Source organism: Lepidochelys kempii, chromosome 17 (assembly GCF_965140265.1).
Source record: "Lepidochelys kempii isolate rLepKem1 chromosome 17, rLepKem1.hap2, whole genome shotgun sequence".
NCBI lineage: Eukaryota > Metazoa > Chordata > Testudines > Cheloniidae > Lepidochelys > Lepidochelys kempii.
This window is the reverse complement of record NC_133272.1, coordinates 18,143,246-18,162,803: the sequence shown is the minus strand read 5'-3', so window position 1 is coordinate 18,162,803 and position 19,558 is coordinate 18,143,246. Positions and strand designations below refer to the sequence as shown.

General features: G+C 45.7%; 1 protein-coding gene across 3 annotated transcripts in view; it reads right to left on the bottom strand.

The window, feature by feature from the left end:
• COL26A1 (collagen type XXVI alpha 1 chain) overlaps positions 1-19,558 on the bottom strand; it is a 227,510-nt gene that overhangs the window by 173,665 nt on the left and 34,287 nt on the right. For all 3 annotated transcript variants that reach the window (XM_073315529.1, XM_073315531.1, XM_073315530.1), the window contains exon 2: positions 11,227-11,349. In XM_073315529.1, the coding sequence (XP_073171630.1) occupies positions 11,227-11,349 (123 nt within the window). The remainder of the gene's footprint in view (positions 1-11,226; positions 11,350-19,558) is intronic.

The following is a 19,558-nucleotide window of genomic DNA, read 5'->3' as shown; positions in this document are numbered from 1 at the left end:
CTGAAAACAGCTGGCCAGCACTGCATGTGGTAATACACACAGAGACCAATTCCCCTCTGAACGCAAGACAGCTTGCCCCCTTCACAAACCCAGGGATACGCCTTCACGTCTGGGCTCTAATCACTTAGACACTCAAAGCCTTGATCATGCTCTCCGGGGAACGCTCATCCTGCTGTAACGTGTATGTGGCGGGGAAGGGGGAGGGGGGTCTATTTCCTAGTATGTGACCTAACCGCCTCCAGAGAAATAATGGGACTAACACATAATCAGCGTTTCCTGTCTAAAGGGACTTCAAATAGCAATTCTAAGCACTGAATCAGTCCATAGGAGTTATCCAGTTGAATGGGCAAAGAAAGGAGACGGAGGGATTCCCAGTTTCAGAAGAGGCAATGCCAGCTAGAGAAATATTGTTGACGGAGCATAAGCACTAAAGCATGGGCCAAATTCTTTGGTGATGTACACTCCACACACAACTCTATCGATCACATAGCAACAGATTCTTGATACAGACAATAAATGATAGATACCTAGCTGTTCTAACGCGCTTCATCAATAGAGCTGAAAGCACTTTACAAAAGGGAGGTCAGTGTCATTATCTCCATTGTACAGATAGAGAAACTGAGGCACGTGCTCCACACCCCCACATATCTAAAATAGATCGTCTTGTTATTCACCAAGATGATGTCCCCCATTTTCCGGGCGGGCGGGGGGGAGCAAGGGCGAGGAGTTGCTACATTTAAAAAAAAATGTATTCATTCAAGACTACTGAACAGCAAGAAGGATCTGCACTGATCAGCAAGCTCTGGAAGTTACATTTAAAGTAAGATATTGAAGATACCACTTAAGTTTGTGGTCATGTCATGTACAATGGGACAAGCAGAGTCAGACCTGGTCTGTATCGGAATGGAAGACATAGAATTATAGAATGGTAGGACTGGAAGTAACCTGGATACGTCAGCTCGTCCAATCCCCTGCACTGAGGCAGGACTAAGTATTACTTAGACCCGCCCTGACAAGCATTTATCTAACCTGTTCTTTAAAAAAAAAGAAAAAAAAAAAACCAACGATGAAGATTCCACAACCTCCAAAAGGTAATTGTTCCATTGCTTAACTACCTTGACAGTTAGGAAGTTTTTCGTAATGTTGAACCAAAATCTCCCTCCCTATCTGCTATTTAAGCCTATTACTTCTTGTCCTGTCCACAGTGGTTAAGGAGAAACTTATCACCCTCTTCTTTGTAACAACCTTTTACACACTTGAGGCTGTCATCGGTCTTCCCCTCAGTCTTCTCTTCTCCAGACTAAGCAAACCCAATTTTTTCAATCTTTATTCATAGGTCATTTTTTCTGGAACTTCGCTCTCCTCTGGACTTTTTCCAATTTGTCCACATCTTTCTGGAAGTGTGGCACCCAGAACTGGACACAGTACTTCAGTTGAGGCCTTACCAGTGCCGAGTAGAGTGGAAAAATTACTTCTTGTGTCTTGCTTACAGTACTCGTGCTAATACATCCCCGAATGATGTTCGTTTTTTTTGCAACAGTGTTACACTGTTGACTCATATTAAGTTTGTGATCCACTATAACCCCCACATCCTTTTCTGCAGTACTCCTTCATAGGCAGTCATTTCCCAGTTTGCATTTGTGCCATTGATTATTCCTTCCTAAGTACAGTATTTTGCATTTGTCCTTATTGAATTTCATCCTATTTATTTCAGGCCATATCTCCAGTTGGTCAAGAACATTTTGAATTCTAATCCTGCCCTGCCAAGTATTAGCAAGCCCTCCCAGCTTGGAATCATCTGCAAACTTTATAAGCGTACTCTGTCTGCCATTATCCAAATCATTTATGAAGGTATTGAATAGAATCGGACCCAGGACAAGCTCCCTGCAGGACCCTGCTCAATATGCCCTTCCAGCTTGATTGTGAACCATTGATAACTACTCTGAGTGGGATTTTCCAACCAGTGGTCTACCCACCTTATAGTAGGTTCATCTAGGCTGTATTTTTCTAGTTTGTTTATGGGAAGGCCACATGAGATTGTATCAAAAGCCTTATTAAAGTCGAGGTACATCACATCTATCACTCCCCCCCCATTCATAAGGCTTGTTACCCTGTCAAAAAAGGATATTCGGTTGGTCTGACATGATTTGTTCTGGACATCCCACAAAACCCCTGAAGTGCATCAATAGATATCAGTCTGAAATAATGTCCCAGTATGGCATCACCAAACACTGTGTTGGAAGCGGTGCTTCCCTGCCCCCAGGGCTGGGTGGGGTGCAGGGACTGAAGCAGAAGTAAAGCTCTTGTCAATGGGTTAACAGCACGTTTCACACAGGCTTGCGCCCCACTGTCCTTGCTGAATTCTAAAAATCAGGTACTTTGATGCTGCAGGGGGTGTTTAAGTGCCAGAATGAAAGTGCCCATCTTCTCAGCCTGAGCTATACTGTCTGCTGCCATGCAATGCTGCTGCACCTGCATTTCCCAGAAGCAGGACCCCAGAGAGACAATGCTGCTCAATCATGGCAAGGGGGGATAGCAGGACTAAACTGTACATGTTGGAAACATTTGCTGGGACAGTGAAGTAGCTGTAGGAAAGGCAGGCTGTCCGGGCCACTGTCTAAAACCTCTTGGCTTCCCGGATGCACGATACCCCCAGTATCGGCTGTGCACTTGACAACGATACATCGGACATTCTAGATCTCCAACAGCGAGTGTATCCCTTGCTGAACGAGCAATAGCAAACGCCAGCCTCACCAGTATTCGCTCAAGCCTCTGAGGTCATTTGACTTGCTCTGTACCGCTCACCGCCTTGCAAGCGCTTGGCTTTAGCCGTGGCAGTACTCTTTCCAGTTGAGTAATCCTCTTGGAAATGAAGGGCTAAGCGACGAGCAGCTGCATTTGAACCAGGAGATTGCTTCCATAGGTGCTGGAAGGAGGGGGGCTGCTGCACCCCCCAGCTTGGAGTAGTACCAACCACCCAAGTACATGATTTCCACCTTCAGCACTCCTCCCCTCTATAAAAATCGTTCTAGCACCACTGGTTTCTTCCAGTTCCTGGGAAGTGAGTGGCAAGTTCTGGAAGCGAAAGGTTGGGAAAACAGCCCCAAGGGATTGTGGGATAGCATGGGCGGACTCTCCAGACCTGAGTTTGAGGAGACCCAGAGCTGAGCTGTATCCATACTGCAAAATGCTTGGGTTCTGACCCACATCACAGTGGGACTCTGGTTCCGACTCTCCCCCATAGCAGGCCCAAATCCAGCGGGTTCTTGGCCCAAGTCAGACTATTTTCTGTGTGGATGGAAGGGGCTTAGGTTAAAACCTGAGTTAGCACCAGGGCTTACAGTGCAGTATAGATAGCTCCATGGAGGTCCCAACCGAGATCAGGACCCCGCTGCACTAGGCTCTGTACCTGCACACAGTTGTTTGGGAGGGTCTCTTACTTACAAGATAAACAAGACCCAGGAAGTATTACCCCATTTTACCATGGAGTAACTGAGGTTAAAGCGATTTGCCCAAAGTCACACAGGATGTCTGTGCCAGAGCCAGGATCTGCCAAGTCTCTATCCAGGGCCTTAACCACAAGACCATCCTTCTCTATCAGCCTTTGCGGAGAGCGTGTCCTAGTTAGGGCACTGACTGCTCTAAAGCGATCAACCTAGTGCGGCCTTTGGAGAGCTAACACATGCGTCATGTAGGGGGAAGGCCAAACGTGAAGTGCCACCGGCTTCTATGGGAGTTGTGCTCCCATAGATGGGATGGCTGGACCCCAGGGAATCGCTGACAGACACAACCCAAACAAGCAACTTTATTCACTTCTCAAGAGAGAGATGCATGAGATATTAATGGATACGCACATCAGGTGCGCTCGCCAGGCCCATCTGCCCTTCAGTGTCACAACAGCTAGGCACCCGCAGTGACACGCAGAAGATGCGAATGGCATGGCTCAGACGGAGAAAGGTCATAGCAGAGAGCTCTGCCGAGACAAAAGCCAACAGCAAAGACCGCACCAAAGCAACGCAGGCCTCCAAGCTAAATAGAGAGTCTAGGGTGGGAACAGCATAGCTCATCCCATCTGAGCCAAGATGACAACGCTCATGCAAAAGAAACAGCTGCCAGCTTCCCAGGAGCGAGCGAGTGAGTAAATAGCAAGGAGCAACACACCCCGAGCTGCTATACTAGGGATCATACAGATACTTCCCTGTCAAATGCTGGGCGCTGACCCAAAATTTGTGCAATAAGGAAGAGAAATGTAGCATCTGAACTGGTGACAGGAAACTGATTAAACAGCGTCTGGCCAGACTGACATCTGTTTGGAAGCAGGATCATTAACGAAATGCCCCCCTCAGCTGTCACTGAAGAATTGAAAGATGCCTTCTTCTTTGGCAGGAGCGGCTTTTGCTAGTGAGCCTCCCCATTGTGGACATGGAGGGAATGAAAGCTTGACCAGATTTGGCTCATTACTTGCAAACAAGAAGATGAAACAGTTGTATCAAGACACAGCTGTGAGAAATAGAACCAAGCCAGAGCTGCGCTGCTATCTGCCTAATGGTTTTCTCTATTCCCCTATCATCACTCCAATCAAATCTACCCATGCTTCCTCCTTATAACTAGAGATGTGTCCCCACCACTGATGTAACAGCAGTCCAAGTAATGTATAATTCATGACAAGGGAAAATGGATAAATCCATGCTACCTCTGTGGCCACTGAGACAAAAACTGGATACAACTCCTATTGCCAAAAACAATGTACATGCAAATCAGGAGTCAAATCGCCTTGACTGGCAACACGTGTCTAGGGAGGTGGAGGCAAAAATGGCTTCTGAAATGCTAGATACCTGAGACAGGAATGTGGGGAAGCCTCACAGGAGTAAAGGGAGACAATAGTCTTTGTATGAGGCACAAAGACTATGCGGTTTGCCCCAGATGGTATTCTTGATCAAACACTCCCATGGAAATTATGTAACTTTTCACTGATAGGGTAACGAGCTCTGACAGCTAGGATTGGAAAGCAGGTCAGAGGAGGAATAGAGAGACTTCTCTACACAGCAGGGAGAGGCAGTCAGACTGACCAGGAAACAGAGAGGGGACTTAGTTCAGTTACAGAGGAAAAACAAAGACAATCTAGAAATAAGGGGAGCCTACCTCATTGGGCTTTGCCTAGTATTCACAGGGGTGTGATATACAGTTTCTTTACCGTTTTCTCTATTTAAGACGACTCCTGCTGTATTGGATAATTTTGTACAGAGCATCCCAAGAGAGACAAGAATCCCTCAACCTCCGGAGAGTGGTACTAAAGGATACAGAGTTTCTGGAGCCTCATTCCATCCTCTCGGTCTCAGACAGGGCATGGACAGAGGTGTCTGTGCCATTAAGGTGCATTACACAAAGCTGAAGTCAGGGATCACTGGGAAGAAGCCAAAAACCAAGGAGGAGATTTCAGTCAGCAGGGATGTGAGCGAGAGTCCAGTATTGTCAGAGTCACAGTTTTTCAGGCCAAAAGGGGCCATTCTGATCATCTAGTCTGATGTCCTTTATAACACTGGCCATTGACCTTCCCCACAATAACTCCAAGAGCAGAGTTTGGAAAAACATCCAATCCTGATTTAAAATGGTCAGTGAGGAGGAATCCACCATGACCCTTGGTAAGCTGTTCCAATGGTTAATTATTCTCACTGTTAAAAATGTATTCCTTATTTCTAGTCTGAATTTGTCTAACTTCAACTTCTAGCCATTGCATTGCGTTATACCTTTCTCTGCTACACTGAAAAGCCCACTATTAAATATGTATTTCCTATATAGGTACATATAAGCTGTAATTAAGTCACCCCTTAACCTTCTCTTTAAGCTAAATAAATTAAGCTTTTGAGTCTATTGATATAAGGCATGTTTTCTAATCCTTTAATCATTCTCATGGCTCTTCTCTGACCCCCCCTCTCCAATTTAACAACATCCTTTTTGAATTGTGGGCACCAGAACTGGACAGGATTCCAGCAGCGGTTGCACCAGTGCCAAATACAGAGGTAAAATAACCCTCCTAATTCCTACTTGAAATCCCTGTTTATGCATCCCAGGATCACATTAGCGGTCTTGGCCACAGCATCACACTGGAAGCTCATTTTAAGCTTATTAGCCACTACAACCCCCAAATCTTTTTCCGAGTCACCCCTTCCCAGGTCAGAGTCTCTCATCGCATAAGTATGACCTACGTTCCTTGTACCTAGATTTATATGTTCACATTTAGCCATAACACACATATCGTTTGCTTGTACCCTGTTTACCAAGCAATCCAGATTGCTCTGAATCCATGGCCTTTTTTCATTATTTACCACTCCCACAATTTGGGTGTCATATGCAAACGTTATCAGTGATGACTATGTTTTTGTCCAGGTCATTGATAACTATATTAAATAGCATAGGGCCAAGAACCAATCCCTACAAGACCCCACTGGGAACAGACCTGCTTGATGAGGATTCCCCATTTTACAGTTACATTTTGAGACCTATCAGTTAGCCAGTTTTTAATCCACTTCATGTGCGCCGTGTTCATTTTGTATCATTCTAGTTTTTTTTAATTAAAATGTTGCACAGTACCAAATCAAACACCTTGGCGAAGTCTACATATTTATGTCAATACGATTACCTTTATCGATGAAACTTGTAATCTCATAAAAAAAATCAAGTTTGACAGGACCTATTTTCCATAAAGTCCTGATGATTTGCATTAATTACATTACCCCCCCTTTAGTTCATTATTAATTCATTTATAAACGTTCCTTCTGAGAAAAGGTCTCTCGAAGCATTCCATGGGCAGCACAACGAGCGTGAGACCAAACTGAACTGCCAGTACAAACAAGGATCCTTCACACAGTACCATGGATGGGAGGAACTTCTTAGCACTACAGTAGTGGTTAAATCACTTTACTCACCCCTCCCCACCCGGACACCTGCCAGGCACAGCAGAAGACATTTTTGTTTGATGTCTCCAGTAGGAGCATCACGAAGGGTGATGAATGTACCCTGCAGATTACAGTGCTGCGAAAGAGAGAAAGGGATACAGGAACAACAGAAAGCAAACAGGGTTGAGGAACTCAACACGAGCTGTTCAAAAGACACCTGCAGTGAAGCAAAGGCCATCATTACTGATTAAGTCCTTGGGCATCAAACTGTTTCAGATATTTTATGGAGACAGACAGACACACACTCACTCACTCCGCTACTGGAAAGCCCACCAGCCAGGACAAATGGGATCTCAAAAATAACTGGAAACCACTGGCCTGCACTGTACTCCCAACAGATGACTGGACACTTTAGCATCGAGCAAAGCTCACACTCAAACGCGCAGCTCTTTCTGGGATTCAGATCCGTCTCTGTGAAATCAAGCCGAGTTGTCAAACCACAAAGAAAGGGTTTGGGGGCAGCTTGAGCGTGCAGGGGCCTGGTCTGCCCATGTTAAACAGTGTTCCACAATACAAGAGCTACCAGGAGACGAATGAGTGCCCTCCAACTCCGTAGGTTCAATACTAATGCACAAAAGTTTACCAGGGCCTGGTTCGAGAGGAAATCTGAGTTTAGACAAGATAGCCAGAGATGGATGCACCAATCGTATGACTTGAGCACTCCCAATCCGAGAGACGTGCTGGCCAAAGGCCAGTCTGTTTGCCTGATGGGGCTGTGCAACTAAAAAGGTCACAAATTCAGCCAGCACTTCAGAGATGCACAAAGAACAGCCTTGGGAATTAAAACTGGAGCAACGCTTGTAATGCTATTGGGAGTCACAAGATGGTGCTATTATAGACATCATGAATTCCACCCAACTGAAGGGATAGGCAGCGTAACAAAGGTGATGCCAGGAGATCTTCATTTCTTGGGCCTGGGTTACAACAGGTTGCACTTGTCACATGGCAATGATCAGCATCTACTGATTCCAGGGGCTACTTCTACCTCCTTGTGAAATATCAAAATGTAAATAAGAGATCATCCCACCCTGCACCACAAAAAAAATCAAAATAATACAACCAATTAAAAAAAAAAAAAAAAAAAGGGAGAGAGGCCCCTAGCACAGATACCTCTCAATCAGCTACCATCTCTGAATCTCAGGGGCTTTGACAACATGGCACTTGTTCTCAGAACTGTTCCTTCTCTGCAATGACTTCAGCGGAGGATACCGTGTGCCACCTGGAGCAGGCATGTGCTAGTCCTGTTTTAACATGGTCAGTAACTGGGTGAGCTCATATCACTTCTGTCAGCCCCCTTCTGGAGGTCCCCACAAAACAGAGAGCCAGGGACAGCCTAAGGTTCATTTAGGTGTCTTTTGTGCCTCCCATATGACTGAAACTGGGTGGTTCTGATGCATGACCTTGTGCAGAGGGCACTGCGGTGACCTAGGAAGCATGACAGCCGCTCAGCTTGGAATCTAACATTCTCCCCGAATTACAGTGGAGATGGGGGGTAGCATTTCAATGTTCATGTCTGAATATTTCTTCTGGTCCATTTCTACCTTAAGAAATTTCTGCCCGGTAACAATTTCGTGAAATTGCCTTAATTAACAATAGGTAGCATGGCTCAATGCCAGTCTGGACAGAGTTTTCTTGTGTTCTAGTCCATGCCCTAGGAGCACAGGCCAGCAATTGGACAGTAGGGTTACCAACTTTCTAAATCACAGAAAACTGAACCTCTGTGCCCTGCCCCTTCCTTGAGGCCCCGCCCTTGCCCCCACCTCCTCTCCGAGGCCCCACCCCACCCTTCTCTCTCTTCCCCCCCCCCCACCCTCACTCACTTTCACTGGTCTAGGGCAGGGGGTTGGGATGCAGAATGGGGGGGGAGGGCTCCAGCTGGGGGGGTGGGTTCCAGGGTGGGGCCACAAATGAGGGGTTAGGGTGCAGGAGGGGGCTCCAGGCTGAAGCAGAGGGGTTCAGAGTGTGGGAGTGGGCTCAGGGCAGAGGGTTGGGGTGCAGGGAGGGGGGGGCTCCAGGAGGGGGTTCCAACCTGGGGCAGAGGGGTGGGGCTAGGGGCTCCAGCCAGGTGGCGCTTACCTCGGGCGCCTCCCAGTCCACAGTGCAGCAGGGATAAGGCAGGCTCCCTGCCTAACCTGGCTCCACGCAGCTCCCATGTCCGGCTCCTAGGCGCAGGGGTGACCAGGTAGCTCTGCACAGTGCACACTGTCCGTGCCCACAGGCGCCACCCCTGCAACTCCCATTGGCCACAGTTCCCAGGAGCGGTGCTAACCAGAGCTGCCAGGATCCCTTTCAACTGGGTGTTCCAGTCGAAAACCAGATGCCTGGCAATTCTATTGGGCAGTTACTTCCCAGAGAGGCAGCTCCCAACTGAGATCTTAAGTGTCAGTAACCTCAAACTATTTCAGTGCCAAGGCTTCTGCCTTTTGTAAATTTAGTGTTTTAGTGATGTGGGTCCCAGGATATGACACACACAAAGTGGGTGAGGTAATATTGGACCAATTTCTGTTGGTGAGACAGACAAGCTTTTGAGCTTACACAGAGCTCTTCAAGTCTCTTCAGTGTTTAGTGACATGAAGAGCTCAAAAGCTTGTCTCTCACACCAACAGAAGTTTGTCCAGTAAAAGGTATGAACTCACCCACCTTGTCTCTCAGTTTTAAATGTATGCATTTTTAATTTAAGCTTTTCTCTTGCCAATCATTCCAGTGCTACTCTGCCCGGTCCTAAAATAAGCAGCCAGAACAATTCAGGCTAATAGTCTTCAGGCTATTTGAAAAATTACTTAAGACAGAAAACCATCCAGCCAAGTTAGAATGTCACAAAATTAAACACCAAAAAAAAGATTCTAAATCTCAGGGTTTATATTTGCTAGAGTTTTCAAAGATAAACTTCAATTTTATACCCTTTTTCTTTTCAGTGAATATGCCTATTTAATGAGTAACTTTACAAGTATGTAGATAGGATGTTGATCCAATAACAGGATGGATTTGTTAGCAGTGTAGCTTCAATCACATTTTTAAAAAGGAGAATGGGCAAGAATTTGGCAAGTTGTTTTTAAAACTGTATTTTGAAGGTTAACATGCACTCTTTACAGGAATGGAGAGCCAAAAAAAAAAAAAAAAAAAGTCAGTTCTGGGAAATTTAAAGAGCTCAGCAGAAGTCTGGTCACAAGAATGTAAAATATAAAATGTCCCATGTAAAGTGGTCATTGAAATAAGACCAACCACACACCAAAGCACAAATGAAAAATGAGTAAGACTAACCAGTGGCCAAATGAAAACGGAGAACCAAGAGTATTAACAGCAATGTGAAAAATTAAAATTCCCTATCATCATAAGAGAAGCTCAGTATTTGATAGATGCTTTTCGAAGAGGGTGGAACTATGTTCTGCCTAGATTACCATCAAGACATTTCTTTACTAAGCATGAGATTATCTCAAACCCTGTTCTGTAGCTTCTAGTGATAAAGTGGGGATAAATAATTCCATTCACTTTGGTGGCTAATTATTGTGCTGCCTGGCTGTCTGCAGCCTTAAGATTGCTAGAAGAGTCTAGCAGGTAGAATGAAGACCTGGAAGTCACGAAGCCCTAGGCAAGTCACGACCTCTGTGCTGAGGTTTCTGATTTGTGAAGTGGGAATATTGGACACCACATCTCTGTAAAGGGCACGGAGACTGGTGGATGAAGAGTACCTTATGAAAGCTCAAGTTTGTAAGGTCTGAAGTCAATGGGAATTAAAAGCTCTGAGCACCTTGCAAGATCCAGCTCCAAGCATCAAGTATTTTTATTACCCCTGCATTAGCCCACAATCTCTGGGAACCTACCAGGATGAAATCCAATCCTGGCACAGGTCTCATGTGACAAGGAGTTTGGTGGCCTTATCTTAGTCCCTCATGGGCTCTGGTACACATCAAAGCCCCGCTGCAGGTCAGAGCGCTTGGCGTTCTCGGAGAGCCAGAGTAGTGGCATTTCAGGTCAGTAACACCACGTGCCTCAATAAAACTGTATGAGGAAGCTTGCACAGCTAAATGCCACGCAGCAAAGCTACAGACATCGGGTAGGGTACTGATTTCAGTTATACCGGTATAAATCAGGAGTAACTCCTTTGACTTCAGTGAGTTACTTCCAATTCATACTGGGTTAACTAAGATCAGAATCTGGTCCCATATGGCCCAATCCTATTTGCTTTGCCCAGATACCCATTAACTGAATCAGCAGCGCAGGGCCCGGCCTACAGATTGAATATACAACACGAGACATTAAGGGCTTTTACCTCACTAAGTTGGCACAAGGTCCTGGCCACCGGCAACTCTGATAAACTCTCTGGATCACCGTCTCCGAGCCATTCTGCACTTGGCAGGAAACCGTCCGCGTAACTGTGTAGTGACACCAGTGCCTGCAAAGAAAAAGAACACTTTAAATCCCAGTAGTGCAGCGAGCTGGGCAACATACGTCAGTCTGCTGCCAGCTAGGTTTACCCAAATATTTGTAATCCTCAAAGTGTTGCCTCGAGGAGATCTTCTGTGTCCGCTAATCAAAGAAATGAGAGACAGAAGAAACCTAATATGACATCTTGTCCGTTTTCCAGAGGCCAGAATTTCTTACAGTGCACTATCTGGTCTCCTTTCAGGCACTGTAAGTGATGGGACTCAGGGAGGTCTTTCCAATAGTTTCCCAAAGATTCAGCGTAAATTTTACTTGCCTTAATTTCATTCCATTACTTCTGGCATTATTCCCCAACTCCCTTCCACTCTGAACAATTCCTTGCACTTTGGGTGTTTACAATTTTCAGATAATTGTGGGTTTATTATTCATAACTTTCTGCAAGGTGCCGTACAGACACTGTTGCAGACCCTAAAGAGTTTACAACCTAAAGAGGCAAGACAAAAAGGTAGCATACTACTTTAAAGATGGGAATCTGAGGCAGAGAGATTAAGTCATACAGGAAGCCTGTGGCATAGCCAGGAATTGAAACCAGGGCTCCCAAGTCCCAGTCTAGTGGTTTGACAAAAGCAGCATCCTTCCTGTCCTCTGGATAATTGCTTTTAATCTTAGTGAATATAACTGTTATTCACATGTTCCCCACTCAGTGAGATTTTTTTTCCCTCCTCCTCCTTTAAGGGGCATTTAGATCCAGCCAGGCCGCCTCTCTTTTGTGAGCACAATCTACATTCGCCAAACTTGTGCCCACATTTTCGCTCTTGTATCGGAACAGAGGTAGCACACAAGCCCTGGCATTCCTACCTGACTGGGGTGCAAAAATCAGGGAGAGCAGCGAGAGGCCTCTGAATTGAGCCCAAAGGTAACTTTCATGCTCGAAATACAGGAGGGAGCTTTGCTGGCACAATGCCCACAAAAGAATCCTGGGCCTCAGTATTTAAGGTAGCAGGTGCCCTTCAAAAACCTCTGGTTCATGGCCATCAGCTTTTGAGGAACGAGAATGATGGTGCCTTCAGATGTTTTACCCTGCGGGGGTTGCAGTGTGCTCACTACACCAACATAGTTGTACTGATGCAAACACTTAAAGTAGGTGTGCTCCACTGATGTCAAGCGAGACTTCTTCCAGTATGGCTTATCCAGGTTTCAAACCCTACTGCAGGATCCGCACCTGTACAGCTACACCAGAGTGAAGACACCCCAGCGTGGCCAATCCTTTATTCTGTAGGTACGACAAGGGCGCCCAACCCTGTTTGCTTGAATTGCCCTACCCGTGTACAAGTAGGTGCACCCCTTCCGCAACCTAGTCTTCCCTGTTCCCATCCTGTGTCCACTCTCTCTCGCCTGCCTTGCCTTTGTCCTTTTCAGCCTCTGTTCTTTTCCCCTTCTCTGCTTTCTAATTTATTTCCTTTTCTTGATCCTCCTCCCATCTCCCCAGGAGGCTCCATGATCTTCAAAGAGAGGGGGAGACTCACACCTGTAGCTCCACAGAGTTGGGATGAATGCATCCAAACAGCTACGTCAAGTGCTGCGGCATCAGAGCAGAGGATCAGTAAACTGACCCCACAGCTACAAACAGGGCTGGCAGCTGCTGCGGGAACAGGGAAGGAAGGGAGTGGCTTTCGAATAGCTATCATTGCTTCACCTGCAGCCATGGGAGCTCATTAACAGCAGCGATCCAAAACCCACATAGCTTTTCTTGCCAACATTGCTCCCATTGACTCTGGACTAGCATGCCACCCTGTCTTAGGGTGACCAGATATCCCGATTTTATAGGGACAGTCCTGATATTCGGGGCTGTGTCTTATATAGGCACCTATTCCCCCCACCCTTATCCCTGTCCCGATTTTTCACACTTGCTATCTGGTCACCCTCCCCACACACCTCAAGGGAGCCTACTGTGACATTTCACTCCATATTCTTTATGAAAAATATGCTTAGGATATGAATATGACATAACAGATATACTTTATGCAAGACGGCTCATGTGAGAGATCATTGGAAAGATTAGGATTTACTGAATGCGATTATCCAGTATGTATGCCTGTATCATTTCTGTATCTTAAGTTAGGAATATTGACTATGTATTTGTATTTCAAATGTGTTACTTTGGGTGTCATCCCCAACCAGCCCTTCAGGTACAACAATGGAAAAGCCAGACATGGCTAATGGCCCATTAGCAAAAACAATGGACTGTGAAAGAGTCTTCCTGTGGATGCTCCAGACAGCCTACGAGCAATGGCTCCCATAGCCCTGCAGAGACATGGGTCTGAGTCACGTGGTACTGGACTCACCCCCTGGAATGCCAGTGTTCTTCCACTGGGAGACAAAGGGTTCCCCACGTACACAAGAAGGCAGGGGAGTGACATAATCGTGGTTCTCCTCTGCCTCCCCACCCAAAGAGACACTGAAAAACATCTGGAAGCAAGAACTGAACTGAGGTGAGAAGGGTTGAACCCAGGCTGGGAAGGCATCCAGTCTGAGAGTGGAAATACCTGAAATTTCCAGCTACAGGCCAATGCAGCTGCCTTTCAAGATTTTCTGTAATCTACCTGTGACAATATTTAGCATGAGAAATTACTATTTGTAACCAATTTCTTTGGTAAAACAAGCTTAATTTGCAAACTGGACACCATTAAATTAGGCTTGAATAAAGCCTGAAATGGATGCGTCATTACACAAAGTAATATTCCCACCCCACCCCACCCCACCCCCGTCCCTGTTACTCTCACCTTCTTGTCAACGGTCGGAAATGGGCCATCCTGATCATCACTACAAAAGGGTTTTTTTTCTCCTGGTGATAATAGCCTACCTTAACTGATCACTCTCATTATAGTGTGTATGGCAACCCCATTTTTTCATGTTGTCTGTGTGTGTGTATATATATCTTCCTACTGTATTTTCCACTGTACGCATCTGATGAAGTGAGTTTTAGCCCATGAAAGCTTATGCTCAAATAAATTTGTTAGTCTCGAAGGTGCCACAAGTCCTCCTCGTTCTTTTTGCTGACATAGACTAACACAGCTACCACTCTGAAGCTTAATATGTGTGTTTTGTTTTATTTGCTTAGTAATCTGCTTTGTTCTGTTTGCATAATTGGGGGGTTGTAAGAGGCCGTGCATACCTTCCCTCAGTGTGGAGGGAGGAGGCAGATTTCGTAACATACCTTTGGGTCTGCACTCTAAGGGAGGTGGACAGCTGAGTTCTGGGGAAAGTCTCTTAAGCAGAGGCTTCCCAGAGCTGATCTCAGTATCTGCGTCCTTCTGTAGTTGGGAGTGGCCTTGCCTGTGTGTGCTGGAGGAGCCTTAATAGCCTGGCTCAGCAAGACAGGTAAAAAGGGTGCCCTGGCTGGCAGAACAGGCGGGCTTAGTGATATTCCAATACATCAGGTGGCAGCTTAAGGGGTCTAACCCATTACAACAACATGTTATGGTCACAGCCCAAGTATTTTCCAGGCTTGAAAATGATGCAGGGGAATTGGAGAGCCATTTCTCTCAGAGGTTTATTAGTATTCTGCAGTATTTTTCAGGCCTATTTTTATGGTTTGACTCAGATGGGTATTAATGTGACCTCATGCCACCAGGTCCTCTCTCTAGACATTGGGAAACAGTTGACACTGCAGGACTCCACTGTGGGAAAGGCCTAGAGCGTGGTTTCACCGCTCCAGCTGTCACTTTGGGGGATTCTTGCCAGGCAACCTTGGAAAAAGGAATCAGGAGAAGCTAAGTAGGAAACTATGTTAAAGATTTAAATGAAGAGCTAATATTGGTTTGCATTGCCACATTCAATACAATCCCACATCACAGGATGAAGATTTTCATGGTCATAAAACAAGCAAGATTATCAGTGCTGTGTCATTTATTCATATGCCATATCTCATTTATAGGAGCAACTCAGCTTTGACCACATTGGGTTGTAATGTTTAAAGATACAAAGCATGTAGCTTGTAAAGATGATGTTCCAAATGAATTCCAGTGAACGTCTGGGGATAATAGACATCCTGCTTTCTACAAATACATAATACTAGTATCTGGGCTCTGGATCCAAACTCCGTAATATCCAAATGTCATTGCTACCCTCTGAATCATGCTTTAAGTCAGGGTTTCCTATATAGGGAATTGAGCTGCAAGATGGAAAAATGTTAATGAAAGCTCAAATCATCCTCTGAAGATATTTGATCCTTTAATGGGCTGTAAACAGCTTCCATGAGTTAAGATTAGGGAGAAAGAGAGGGAGAATGTAACAAAGATGGGGAGGGGAGAGGACTGGAGACAGGAGTTGGTTTCAGATTGGACTAGAAAATACACATTATACTGTGGTTAGTGCCATTTCAGCTCTCAGCCTTAATGGGAGGATTTGCTTAAGGACTGTAGGAGTGGGCTCTGTTCTAGGGCACTCCTAGCCCTGGGAGAAAGGAGACATTGCAGTACGCAGCAACGTGCAACAGATCAAGAATGGACACTGCTGACAAACGGACACAAGGGAACAAACCAACACACACTATGTAGCCTTATCCTGGGCAGATCACATACCTCCCATAGCTCAGGGCTTCTCTTTACACTTTGAGAACACACTTTTCTATCTGAGGAAGTGAGCTGTAGCTCACGAAAGCTTATGCTCTAATAAATTTGTTAGTCTCTAAGGTGCCACAAGTACTCCTGTTGTTTTCACAGAGACTGAAATCCAATCCATCAGATGACATCATGGGATCTTGATATTCTAGAGGGCACAACATGGGTGGACAAAAATGCAGGCCCTGGAAACGGATGCACAACATTCTAGAGAATGAGGTAGTAGGACTCCTTGGTGCGAAAAGCAACAGCCGCCATTTGCATCTGTCATTTAAAAAGAGATTAAAGACCAACCAATATTGCTTTCTGCCTTTGGATCTGGCTGTAGAGTAGCCAAACACTGCATCTTGGGTGCCTCTAATGAATACCATCTCCTTACTTTAGGAACCAAAATACTTAGCACAGTGAGGTGGCAATGGGTGGATTGCCACCATCAAAAGCTACTAGATGCATATTTCAGAGTAACAGCCGTGTTAGTCTGTATTCGCAAAAAGAAGAGGAGGACTTGTGGCACCTTAGAGACTAACCAATTTATTAGAGCATAAGCTTTCGTGAGCTACAGCTCACTTCTTCAGATGCATATCGTGGAAACTGCAGCAGGCTTTATATATACACAGAGAATATGAAACAATACCTATTCCCACCCCACTGTCCTGCTGGTAATAGCTTATCTAAAGTGATTTCCAGCACAAATCCAGGTTTTCTCACCCTCCACCCCCCCACACAAATTCACTCTCCTGCTGGTGATAGCCCATCCAAAGTGATAACTCTTTACACAATGTGCATGACAATTAAGCTGGGCTATTTCCTGCATAAATCCAGGTTCTCACATCCCCCCCACCCCCATACACACACAAACTCACTCTCCTGCTGGTAATAGCTCATACAAACTGACCACTCTTCAAGTTAAAATCCAAGTTAAACCAGAACATCTGGGGGGGGGGGGGGTAGGAAAAAACAAGAGGAAACAGGCTACCTTGCATAATGACTTAGCCACTCCAAGTCTCTATTTAAGCCTAAATTAATAGTATCCAATTTGCAAATGAATTCCAATTCAGCAGTTTCTCGCTGGAGTCTGGATTTGAAGTTTTTTTGTTTTAAGATAGCGACCTTCATGTCTGTGATCGCGTGACCAGAGAGATTGAAGTGTTCTCCGACTGGTTTATGAATGTTATAATTCTTGACATCTGATTTGTGTCCATTTATTCTTTTACGTAGAGACTGTCCAGTTTGACCAATGTACATGGCAGAGGGGCATTGCTGGCACATGATGGCATATATCACATTGGTGGATGTGCAGGTGAACGAGCCTCTGATAGTGTGGCTGATGTTATTAGGCCCTGTGATGGTGTCCCCTGAATAGATATGTGGGCACAGTTGGCAACGGGCTTTGTTGCAAGGATAAGTTCCTGGGTTAGTGGTTCTGTTGTGTGGTATGTGGTTGTTGGTGAGTATTTGCTTCAGGTTGCGGGGCTGTCTGTAGGCAAGGACTGGCCTGTCTCCCAAGATTTGTGAGAGTGTTGGGTCATCCTTTAGGATAGGTTGTAGATCCTTAATAATGCGTTGGAGGGGTTTTAGTTGGGGGCTGAAGGTGACGGCTAGTGGCGTTCTGTTATTTTCTTTGTTAGGCCTGTCCTGTAGTAGGTAACTTCTGGGAACTCTTCTGGCTCTATCAATCTGTTTCTTTACTTCTGCAGGTGGGTATTGTAGTTGTAAGAAAGCTTGACAGAGATCTTGTAGGTGTTTGTCTCTGTCTGAGGGGTTGGAGCAAATGCGGTTGTATCACAGAGCTTGGCTGTAGACGATGGATCGTGTGGTGTGGTCAGGGTGAAAGCTGGAGGCATGCAGGTAGGAATAGCGGTCAGTAGGTTTCCGGTATACGGTGGTGTTTATGTGACCATTGTTTATTAGCACTGTAGTGTCCAGGAAGTGGATCTCTTGTGTGGACTGGACCAGGCTGAGGTTGGTGGTGGGATGGAAATTGTTGAAATCATGGTGGAATACCTCAAGGGCTTCTTTTCCATGGGTCCAGATGATGAAGATGTCATCAATATAGCGCAAGTAGAGTAGGGGCTTTAGGGGACGAGAGCTGAGGAAGCGTTGTTCTAAATCAGCCATAAAAATGTTGGCATACTGTGGGGCCATGCGGGTACCCATAGCAGTGCCGCTGATCTGAAGGTATACATTGTCCCCAAATGTGAAGTAGTTATGGGTAAGGACAAAGTCACAAAGTTCAGCCACCAGGTTAGCCGTGACATTATCGGGGATAGTGTTCTTGACGGCTTGTAGTCCATCTTTGTGTGGAATGTTGGTGTAGAGGGCTTCTACATCCATAGTGGCCAGGATGGTGTTATCAGGAAGATCACCGATGGATTGTAGTTTCCTCAGGAAGTCAGTGGTGTCTCGAAGGTAGCTGGGAGTGCTGGTAGCGTAGGGCCTGAGGAGGGAGTCTACATAGCCAGACAATCCTGCTGTCAGGGTGCCAATGCCTGAGATGATGGGGCGCCCAGGATTTCCAGGTTTATGGATCTTGGGTAGTAGATAGAATATCCCAGGTCGGGGTTCCAGGGGTGTGTCTGTGCGGATTTGATCTTGTGCTTTTTCAGGAAGTTTCTTGAGCAAATGCTGTAGTTGCTTTTGGTAACTCTCAGTGGGATCAGAGGGTAATGGCTTGTAGAAACTCGTGTTGGAGAGCTGCCGAGCAGCCTCTTGTTCATATTCCGACCTATTCATGACGACAACAGCACCTCCTTTGTCAGCCTTTTTGATTATGATGTCAGAGTTGTTTCTGAGGCTGTGGATGGCATTGCGTTCCGCATGGCTGAGGTTATGGGGCAAGTGATGCTGCTTTTCCACAATTTCAGCCCGTGCACGTCGGCGGAAGCACTCTATGTAGAAGTCCAGTCTGCTGTTTCGACCTTCAGGAGGAGTGAAGTAAAGCTGTGAAGTAAAGCTGTTTTCTATGCACTGTGTCTTTAAGAATACAGTGCGGAGCCCTAATCTGTATTCAGCGCATTAGTCAAAACCAGCTGCAATGAGAGTGTTTCCCACACACACACACACGAGAGAAAATTGTGTGTGCACGCACTTTCGGGGGAGATTTTCTGGCTTGGCATCTACCCAGGTCAATGGGAATTTGGCTTTGGATTGTCACTGGTGCCCATGAAAATGTGGGCAAGGGTGTTTGTCCCCTTTAGTGACCACACCACATAAAGAGAGAGTAGCCTGACACTGCTTACAGCTGATCGGCTGAGTCCTTGAGCTCCAGTGGTAAAGGTCTGTGCTTTTAATGCAAGTGATCCTATTCCAATTGCCATGACTTACTACACAATGGATTGTGGCCTGGAAAAGCTTTTCTATTAAGAATTATTTTCCCATTAAGCAAGTTGATCTATGTGGGCTCACATGTATCAGTTAAAGAGAAAGAAAATATTTATCCCTGGGTATTCTACCGTGGGCTAGAAGAGGGTCGCAATAAAACAAGAACCTATCTAGATCACTGTCGGGCCTACCAGAATTATAACAGCTAGAATTTAGGGGCCATGTGCTATAAGAGTGCAATGACTTTAAGACCTAAAGGGGACACAGACACAGAGA